This window comes from Brassica oleracea, chromosome C3 (genome assembly GCF_000695525.1).
Source record: "Brassica oleracea var. oleracea cultivar TO1000 chromosome C3, BOL, whole genome shotgun sequence".
In the NCBI taxonomy this organism is placed as follows: Eukaryota; Viridiplantae; Streptophyta; class Magnoliopsida; order Brassicales; family Brassicaceae; genus Brassica; species Brassica oleracea.
In genome coordinates, this window is record NC_027750.1 from 32,263,381 (window position 1) to 32,274,094 (window position 10,714).

Genomic DNA, 10,714 nt, shown 5'->3' on the forward strand with positions numbered 1-10,714 from the left:
AAAAAAACGTGTAACACCTATAAAGTTGGTGGATTCAAAAATTTCCTCGCTAAATACACGTAAACTATTCCCTCGTAAATACCACGCAAAGTTTACGTCGTATTTACGAGGAAATAGTTTTTCCTCGTAAAATACTCGTAAAATTACATCCACTTTACGACGAAACAGTTTTGTCGTTACGTTACGAGGAAATAACGATGACTTTAGTTTTTCACGTAAATTCGTCGTAAACTCGACGCAAATTTACGAGGATTGTTTTTCCTTGTTAATTTTCGTCGTTAAGCATGTGTTTTCTTGTAGTGTGACCCAATTTCAAATCAGTGGGACTTGGAAGTCATTCGTGATCTGATTGAACAGACTGATATACCTCTCATCCAGAAAGTTTATTTACCCTATCAACCAGCCACTGATGGCATTATCTGGCCTTATACGCTCGATGGGAATTACTCTGTCAAGTCTGGCTATCATTATATAACTACAACTCAAGATGCAGAAATTGTTCCACCACCACTTGCTTCTTCTCCTGCCTTAACAAAAAAGATCTGGTCAGCACCGATCCCTCCCAAACTTAAACATTTCTTCTGGAAAATTGGTTCAAGAATTGTAGCTGTTAAAGAAAATCTTCGTCATCGGCACATTCCAGTTGATCCTATTTGTCCAAGATGCTGTGACGATAATGAATCGAGTGATCATGCTTTCTTCACTTGCCTTTTCTCACAACAAGTCTGGCGTCTCTCAGGTTCACCAGTTTCTTTAACCACGGCCAATGACTCTCTTTTGAATAAGTTGGAAACTATTTTCTCCTTTGCATCAAATAATAATCTCCCAGATGAGCAAAAATTATTACCATTCTGGGTGGTTTGGAGATTATGGAAATGTAGGAATGATCTACTGTTCAACAAAATTCAATATACAGCGGATGAAGTTATCTCCAAAGCCCGGACAGATTTAAAGGAATGGTTGGATTTTACAGTTTCATCGCAAATAACTAATTCTACGCAAATAACCCGATCTGGAAACATTCGGTCTCATTAGTCTCCACCCCCTTCAGGTTAGGTCAAATGTAACTACGACGCTGCTCACCATGAAGGTCCTCACGACTCTGGAATGGGTTGGTTAATCCGTAATAAACATGGTACTCTTTTAGAAGCTGGAATGAGAAAATTTGAAGGACGATCAACAGTTATGGAGTCGGAATTGTCTGCACTGATTTGGTCAATGCAAGCATGCTCATCGTTAGGTTATAGGAGCGTCATATTCGAAGGAGATAATCTCAGTATCCTTAAATACATAAAAGGGGAAGCCTATAGTTCTCGTTGTCAACAGTTGGTCAACTCAGTCATTGCATGGAAGTCTCGATTTCTCTCAACATCATATGTACATGTTCATCGTCAACATAATGGTTGTGCTGACTTACTAGCAAAAAAATCTATTATTTCTCCGACTGATTGGAGTTTGTTCCAATCTTGTCGAGGTTTTTTGTACAACAATATTTGTACTGACAATAATTAATAAAATCTTTTAGCCGGAAAAAAAATAATTATACAATGAGTTGTTTATTACGATTGTTTTATCAAAATTAACTGAAATTCAATTACAATTTGTTAACAATTATCAACAACAACATTGGTTGATCGAGGATATTATTACTATTTGTTAATAACGTTTCAACTACATTGGTTGATCGATTATGGCTAGTTTGGTACACGCTACTCACTTAATCATTTTCATCTGTATATAACAGTGTTTTGTAACATAACTAATTGTTAATGAAAAGTAACCAAGTCTAATGGTGGTGTCAGAAAATAAATATAAATTTTAGGAAACAGTGAACTGTAATCAAACGAGTGTAATGATGGCCTTTGGTGGAGAGGGTGCCATGAAATGAATGCAAAGGTGGCGAAGATTTCCCTTTACAGTCATATTCATATATAACTGAAACTTATAAGTGCATGCCTTCATGCACTTTATTTCTCCACCTCTTTTCTTTTTATGAACTAGGTTTTTGTCCAGTTGATAAAAAAAAAACTAGGTTTTTGTCCACGCGGATTTGTTTATTATTTTTAGTGTTTTAATTATGTTCCTTTATTTTCTGTTATTTTATTAAAGTTTTAATGTAGGATGTTTAATTTTTAATTTTTGATGTTCTTCGGTAATAAAAATAATAATTATATTTGAAATGTAATAGACATTATTTATTATTTGATTGAAAATTTTTCCATTTATTTATAATGTAGTAATTTAAGATATGTATAAATTGGTGTGCCTTTTTTTCTTTTTATTCTAGCCATTTTTCTTTCCTTAATCTGGTTTGTTGTTTTACATTTTTTTACTCGTCTTTGAATATTTTTATATATGGTTCATTCTAACTCCATTTTTTTCCTGCTTTAAAATTTTAGTTTACAATTAATATATGTAAATATTTTCAACGGTGGTCTAGATTAAAAACTGTTAAAGTGTGACATTGAAACTTTTGTGATTAGTGATTAGATTTTTTGTTACAACAAAATAGAAATAATCTTAAAACCATATGAGTATAAAGTCTCGTTAAATAAATTTTCAGATTAAATTACATAATTTTAAAATCCTGTAAATTAAAATATATACCATAGAAAAGACATAATATTTTAATTTCAAAATTTGCATTGAACAAACATTGAGAACTTAATATTTTAATTTTTAAATTTACATTAAATTTTTAAGATGATTATAAATTACTAAAACTATTAAAAGTTTCATATTGAAAATCTGGTTATCAATGATCTAAGAAGATCCAAGTGATAATAAAAATATGAATATGAAGCCTTATTTAATAGATACTTATATGAAAATATACTACATATGTTAGTATCAATTAAATTTAATTATATACCATATAAATAGACAAAAGTGATTATTTGGATTTATTTACCTTAAATATGGTAAATAAACCAGAGTTATTGTTTTGATTTATGTGTTTGCGCCAACTTAATTATATACATAATAGTTACTGAATTTCAATTATTTAATATATATTAATTTTTTTTTATATGTAAAAAATTAAAAAAAATACGTAAAAATAATTTGAACATAATGTTTATCCTGCACAAGGCGCGACTCTTAATCTAGTAACTTATTATTTATGAATTTGTTAATAGAGCATATGTGCTAGGCCTGGGACTTTTATCCGAGATCCGAATTCGATCCGAGATTCGATCCGGATCCGATCCGAAAATCCGGATATCCGGAGGGGCCGAATCCGGATCCGGATAGTAAAATGCCGGATCCGGATCCGGATATCTTAATTTTTAAGTCTGGATACGGATCCGTAAGTTTTATTAATAAATATTTCAAAAATAGTAATATCTATATATAAAAATTAATTTTATTTAATATATTTTTATTTTTATAATAGTATATATAAAATTTATGTAAATTTTGTAATATTATACATAGAAATAATTAAAGACATTATATATTTTTTAAAAAAATATTGTTAATATTTTATATATAAATTAATATTATTTTTTATTTATTTTAAGGATCCAAATCCGGATCCGGATATCCGCCGGATATTACAATTTTTAGAAGGATATCCGACATCCGGGTATCCGAGGACCCCGGATCCGGATAAGGATAGTAAAATTATGGATCCGCCAGATAAGGATCCGGATCCGGATACCTTAAAATTGCCCAGATACCCGATCCTCCCAGGCCTAATATGTGCTGGTTGTTTAAATGTTTCCAAATTTTTAATTTGTTTCTTTGTATAATTTGTATCTAAGTGGTTTCGGGAGAATTTGGACACACTTCCCATCTATTCACCACGGATCAATACTTTCAAATAAAATGTTATAATGTTTTTGTCCCATTTTCAATAGAAAAAGGAATGAGCTTATAAGAAAATAGTAAATGCTTACTTGTTAGTTGCATTGGCATCACAATATCCCCTTAATTCAGGTGGAACCCTGACTCCATTCTTTGGAATCGGATAAAAATACACAAAGGAATTTGAGGTAAAAAGCTTTAACATACATCTGCAGACTGGATGCAAAAAAGGAAGAGAATAGACAAACTTTTCTGTTCAGTCTGATTTTAAAGGTACATAAAATGAGAATTCTACTTTACCATATCACATACCATTCATTTTTAAATGAATGTTTATAGAGAGAGGCACAATTCACACACGAGACTCATGATCTTTCCGTGGATCATAGCCTCTTTAATCCAAAACCTAAGAAATTGACAACCCGGGAAAATTGTAAAGGGATAATGATAATGTTATATTTCCTATATTGTAGGATTGATGTTAATCACATATTTCCAATTCCTAGTTAGCGTATGACATTCTCTTTGTATATAAACCCTTTGTGGGATAATGAATAAACTACACGTTCTATTCATATTTTAAATTGTGACAAAAAAAACAAAGGACTGCAGAGAAAACTCTGGAATGTTTGTTAATGCAGTAGTAAGAAAATTATTACACATAAGAAACACATAGAATATGTTCACCTGTTTAGTATGTGATGTGTGCATTTAAGACTTCGAACACTCCATGTTTACTCTAAAGTAATAGTCCGAACCACTATACCACAATGAAGTTTAACAATTTTGCTGCCCCTTAAAACTATAACATAATTTGGTGCCTAAAGCATGGGTTTTACCAAATTTAGCCCAGGGTCGGCCCCCTGGATACTGCTACCTGCCACTCCCATTGCCATTGGTTGGAGCTGGGGACAATGAATTATTCCCAGTTTAATATCTTTGCGATCTGTATTGAGGTAGGGACAAAGTGGACCTTACTTGTATGGTGATAGATCGATGGTCAGATCGATGACGTGGACGATGGAAAAGCGATGATTAGTGGACGATGAGCATTGATTAGTGGATGGAGACAATATCCAGTCGGTGAGGCTAAGGTTCCTAATCGACGCAGGATAGTCTCCCTGCAGACATGAAGACAGAAATCGTAGGTCTGATTACACACAACAAACTCATCAAGACAACAAATTTTCCCCTCAAATTTTTAGATGTGTGGTAATAATATTTTACCTAGTATAAAATCAACCTTTCCCTCCAAACCGAACGGAAATGACGTGTTGGACTTTGTAATAATCTTCTCCTCCTTCTGATAGTCTCTTTTTCCATTCCTCTCCCATACACAGATCTTTTAAAGAAGTGAGAAATTGTATCCCATTAGGAACCTCCTTTAATTTTGCACAATAACTAACATCGAGAGTATGAAGAAGGGGCATTGAACCTTCTTCTACTATCCACTCTTCCCACTCATGTAATCCAAGAAATAATAGCATCTGCAACTGAGGAAACCCACCCCTCGAGCAAACCATTCTCTTCCCACAGAATGATCTTTTCCCTAAATCAACCTCTTTCAAGTGTGACAACTTCTCTAGAATCAGCATTGGATCCTCTTTCAAACGACAACCAGTTAGAGATATGGTTGTAAGGTGAGAAGGAAGGTGATTCTCATCAGGTAACCCTGGCATGTATACACACAACTCCAGCTTTTTTAGATGGATACAACCCAAAACAAATCCTTTTTCATCATCTGTGGGAGCAAAAACCTTGAAATGATTGTAATCTATGCTAAGACTTTCGAGATGTCTCAGTTTACTTAGAGACGAAGATAGCGTTTCCATAGTACACCCCTCTTCGTTGAATATGATTAAGAGATTCCTTAGCCTTGTCATACAGTGAAGATCCGTCACACTGCTATGCTTTGTTGAGAAGAACTTCAACGTCTCCAAGTTGATTAGGTTACCTAATTCCAACTTTGTCTTATCATGCATTCTCCCTGAAGGTAATGAAAGGTATCTCAATTCTTGCATCCCTTTAAAAATGTTTGGCACATAAAGTGGATATCTCGCATATAAGCATAAGTTTAAATAGACCAGCTGCTTCAGATTCCGCATTGAAGAAGGTAGACGAGATACATGCGCTTTATATAAACTTAGATATCTTAAATGGATGAGCTTTCCAATGCTAGATGGTATCTTCCCTCCTTCAAAATGCGCTCTAGAGAGATCCAAAACCCTCATCAATTGTAGCCTTTCAAAGAATAAACCTGATGCCTTCCAGTTTGAACCCCAAATAAACAAGAGAGACCTAAGGCTTGGACTATTCACTTCCTTCTCCATACTAAATGTTTCATCAGGACGATGTACAGCGAGTCTGCGAGATTTACGATAAGATTTAGAGTATGCAGTTGACGATGAACCGTGAACAATTTGTAGGAAGTTCTCTTCTTCAGTTTTAAGCAGACAAACTTCTCTCATCATGTCATGCAAGTGACATGTTTCAAATTTTGAAGTAGAAGCATTTTTTTCAGAAATAACCATGTTTCTCTTCACCAAGTCTGCTATGTACCCCTCTGCGACTTCTTCAATTGTCGCTCCCTCGGAATAACTCGGCCTTGGTATTCCTTCTGCAGCCCAATAATAGGATAAATTCTCCACACTGATTTGATAATCTCTGGGAAAATGGACGAGGTAGAGAAAGTAATGTTTCAAAAAAGTAGGCAACTCTTCGAAGCTTAGAGACAGTACACTATGAACTGAATTGCAATATCCATCATTAAAACTAGTTCTTCCTGCCAAGTCGGATCCAATATTCTCATAAACCCTTTTCCATTCACTTAAAGTGGGTTGGGCAGCTAACAAGCCTCCTAACACTTTGACAGCCAATGGTAGTCCTCCACAATGTTTTATCATTTTCTTGCCCATCTCTAACATGTCTACATCAACCTTAAACTCTGCACAACATCCCACGTAATATTTGGGATTTAAGATAAAGATTTAATGCAACAAGACATAAAAAAGAGAGGTTAGTTGTTGTTACGTAAAATCTTACCTGATGTGTCTTTCCTAGGAAAAGCTATCCTCCGAAAAAGTGTCCAACTTTTTTTGGGGGTTAAGCACTTTAGTTTGAAAGTTACGCATTCTGTATCTGCGCGTAGTGCAACATTCTCGTTGCGAGAAGTAAATAAAACCTTCCATCCTGAAATATATTTCTCAAGTTATAATTCCTAAACAAAGAAAATATATCGCCAGAATGTGTCTTGCAATGCTCTATATATATATATATATATCTTCATAAATCAATTTTTAGAAAAGATAATAACAACAAACAGCAGATGTTTTACCTTTAGTTGGTGGAAACACATGCTTTATATTGTCCCAATCATCTTCTCTCCACATATCATCCAGGACAATCAAAGATTTGCTAGTTTCGAGTAGTCGAAAAAGTTTGTCTTGAAGCTCATCTTCAGTCATATCTGACCCTCTGTGTTCATCGTGATTGGAACTAAACCTCTGAAAGATAGTCTGCCACACATATTTTCGTGTAAACTGTTGTGACACACAAACCCACACAACTCCATCAAAATGTTTCTTAACCATCTCATGACTAAAAACTTGGCGAGCCAGGGTAGTTTTGCCAATACCGCCCATCCCACATATAGAAACCACTTGAATGCTCTCTTCTTCTACCAAATAGCCAACCAATTCCTTCACCTTTTCCTCCAAACCCACAAGATGGCTTTCGTTGTCGCTAGGAAAAGTATGTCTCATCTCCCTTTGTTTTTCTTGGATAGTGTCTGAATACCCGCTGCCATCAACAATCCTCTGTTGCACCCCAAAACTTTGCATGTTTCGGATCACCTTGGAGATTCTCTTACTTATGCCTTCCATCTGAGACACAAGTTCCCTGCGATCCGCTATGGTGAAAGCAAGTCTTCTCATGCGCTTCCTGATGCCACTTGTTCGTCCAAGTTCTTTCTTTAGAAGAAACGTTTCGATTACATCCTCAGCGTCGAAAACGATTTCCTTGATCTCTTCCACACAGTTTCTAACCACTGAACTTGCATGTTTCTTGGCATCTACATCTTTCAAAAAGGACCTAAGCAAGTTGACATCACTTTTCAGTACAGTAAGTTGCTCGTTAACTTCCTTAAATCGATCAGATTCTCGGACAAGAAGCTCCCAAAGCTTCTGAACTCCAAACGACAAAAGTGTCTCAGCCATATGTCTCCTGCTAAATCATGGAAGTAGAAATAGTATATTTATATCAAACTAGAGGAAATCCAGGACGGGGAGTTTAAAGATCATATTTTTTTTTGGCAAAATTTACAGAATTAGTGTACTCATAACTTTCTAAAGAGACATGAACTAATTGAGATAAAAGAAAATTTGCAAAATGCAATATCAAAGCCCTTTCTTTGACAAGAAATGAGAAAACTAAAGAAATAAAAATAATAGTCACCTCTTGGGAATCGCTTTTCTTCCAACTGATCTGTCGAAAAAGTGGTGTTTAGTTGTCTTGGTTAAATCTTGCTCAAGATCGATTATAAGAGTTGACTCCAAGTTAACACTGTCAGTGTCAAGTGTCAAACCAACCGTAGTCAAAATAGCGTGTGAATCCAAATACTTTGGCAAAAAGTCTTTAGAAACATTACATTTTTTTTTGGTAGCCACTTCCTACTTGCCACGTCTCGTTTCACAATTTCGTTGAAAGAAAAGGAAAGAAAGGATTTATATCTCTAAGTTGAATTGGTCCACCCGTTACATCTTTTGTCTAACTAAATAAAAGATAGGAAATGCAAATCACTTCGTTAGAAGTTTGACAGGAAGATAACACATGACTATGATAATCACTGGGTGATGAATGCTAAAATAATGCAGCTATCATAACTATTTTGTTCTATAGGAAGATCGGGAGCGCCCTCCTCAGTAGATAGATTAACCCCCCAGGATTTCATAAAAGATTTCGAAGTTTGCATAAATAAAAAATTAAGAAAAGGAACCCACAGATACTAATAAGTTCATCTTAAGCATCAAACATGTAGATACTCCTAAACACTTCATGGCCGACAGAGGAAAACAACTAGAGTGAGCTCCTGAGGACGAGTTCTATTGCAGCTCAATTATAATCACGAAAGGACGAGTTCTATTGCAACTCAAATCCGAAACAGGCTCTTGAAAATTCCAAGCATTTTCCGCGAATAAAATAACATAATTTTAGTCTAAACTTAGTATGACTACTCACCAAATATACATCTTTCCAACTATTATTATTTGTTTATTGTAAACGTCTCTTTAGCCAACGCATTTCTACCGATTCTTTTATCATATAAACTACGTTAAAATCCGCGTGAGATTAACATTTTAGATAAAAATTATTTTATGTATTATATGTTTTTTATATATTATTAAATAATAAATATATATTGAATAATAAAAAAAAATCAGTAACTATGTATTGATGTGAACATATAAATAATTTTTATAAATCCAAACAACATTTTTTTCTATTTGATATAGTACATAATTAAATTTAAATGATATTAGCATATATGTAATATATTTTTAATATTAATATCTATTAAATGATGCTTTCTATTTATATGATTATTTTTGATCATCTGTATATGTTATAACAAAAACTTTAAATTGCTAATAACAAAATTTTCATTATGTGATTCATAGTTTTAGTAATTTAAAATATTTTTAGAAATAAAGTTGTCAATATTTGTTGAAAGCTTTTATAAAAAAAAAATCTTCAAAATTTAAATATCTATGTACTTTTATATGGTATATAGCTTAATTTAAAATAATATATATATATATATATTTTAATCTTAATACTTTTTAAATAAAATTTTATATGATTTGTAACTATTTGTATCTTCTCATAACAAAAAAATTAAACCATGGATCAAAAAATTTGAATATAAGACTTTTAGCAGTATTAGTAATTTTTAGTCATTTTTAAAAATTCAGAAAAATATCATATACAAAAAAATTTAAATTTTCATTATATGGCTAATATGGTTGTTTAATTTATTTTAATAGTTTAAAAATTAAACAAATATGATAAAAGATACATTAATTTTTTTATCAAATCTTTATTATTAAAAATCATTAATTGCCATATATATTTTTAATGATTTTAGCCATATTAGGTAATTCCATAATTTTTATTTAAGGAAATAACGAATGACATTAATAATGAATTTATGGTTAGTTTAATAAATAGCTTATTGTATATTTAGATGGACCAACCTATTTTTCTAGAGATTCTAAGAATCATCTGGCTACCAAAAGATGTTGTAATGATTCTCAATTAATTAATATATAAAGAATATGTGATCTGCCTCTGTGACAACTTACAAGGGATATAACAAAAAAGTTTTAACAAAAAATTCTTATCTGTTATGAACCAGATTGTGGATGGCTCATAACCAAGAGATTATGATTTGTAATCTTTCCATTTATCTATGACGGTGTAATCTTCTATATAAGGAACCTCTTTTTTTTTTAGCAACATATAAGGAACCTCTATGTTATGAATAAAGTTAGATTTTTCCATTACTTTCACTACACGTTATTAGCACGAAACTCTAAATCCTTAAGCTGATACCCAAATCGAAAAACCCTAAAACCCTAACCCTAGCCGGCGATCCGACGAACCCTAAACCCCGATCGCGTCTCTTGTTCCCGCATCTGTTCCAGCTCGCGTCCCCGACCAGCTTCAGCCCAAGGCGTTCCTGATCCTAGCCCAGACGTTCGCGACCCGAGAACAGCTCCAGCACGCGACATCTTCCTCGTTCGCGACAGCATCAGACAGCTCGCGTCCGACGATCAAGGCGTTCCCGATCAAGCAACAAAGGACGCCCGCGACCCGATAGAAGCGACTCGATCCATTCCAGCTCGCGTCC

The 10,714-nt window shown here is 33.6% G+C and overlaps 1 protein-coding gene across 2 annotated transcripts; it reads right to left on the reverse strand.

Moving 5' to 3' along the window:
* Positions 1-4,494: 4,494 nt before the first annotated feature.
* Positions 4,495-8,312, reverse strand: LOC106332477 (probable disease resistance protein At1g59620). 2 transcript variants are annotated; one of them, XM_013770934.1, is made up of 6 exons: positions 8,260-8,312; positions 7,142-8,028; positions 6,850-6,996; positions 5,035-6,751; positions 4,786-4,928; positions 4,495-4,712 (listed from the first exon to the last, which is right to left on the reverse strand). In XM_013770934.1, exons 2-4 carry the CDS (start codon positions 8,019-8,021, stop codon positions 5,046-5,048), a joined length of 2,733 nt encoding a protein of 910 aa, XP_013626388.1. In that variant the 5' UTR covers positions 8,022-8,028; positions 8,260-8,312; the 3' UTR covers positions 4,495-4,712; positions 4,786-4,928; positions 5,035-5,045. The 2 variants fall into 2 exon arrangements, with proteins under 2 accessions (XP_013626388.1, XP_013626389.1); XM_013770935.1 differs by having other exon boundaries at positions 7,142-8,031; positions 8,260-8,295.
* Positions 8,313-10,714: the final 2,402 nt, after the last annotated feature.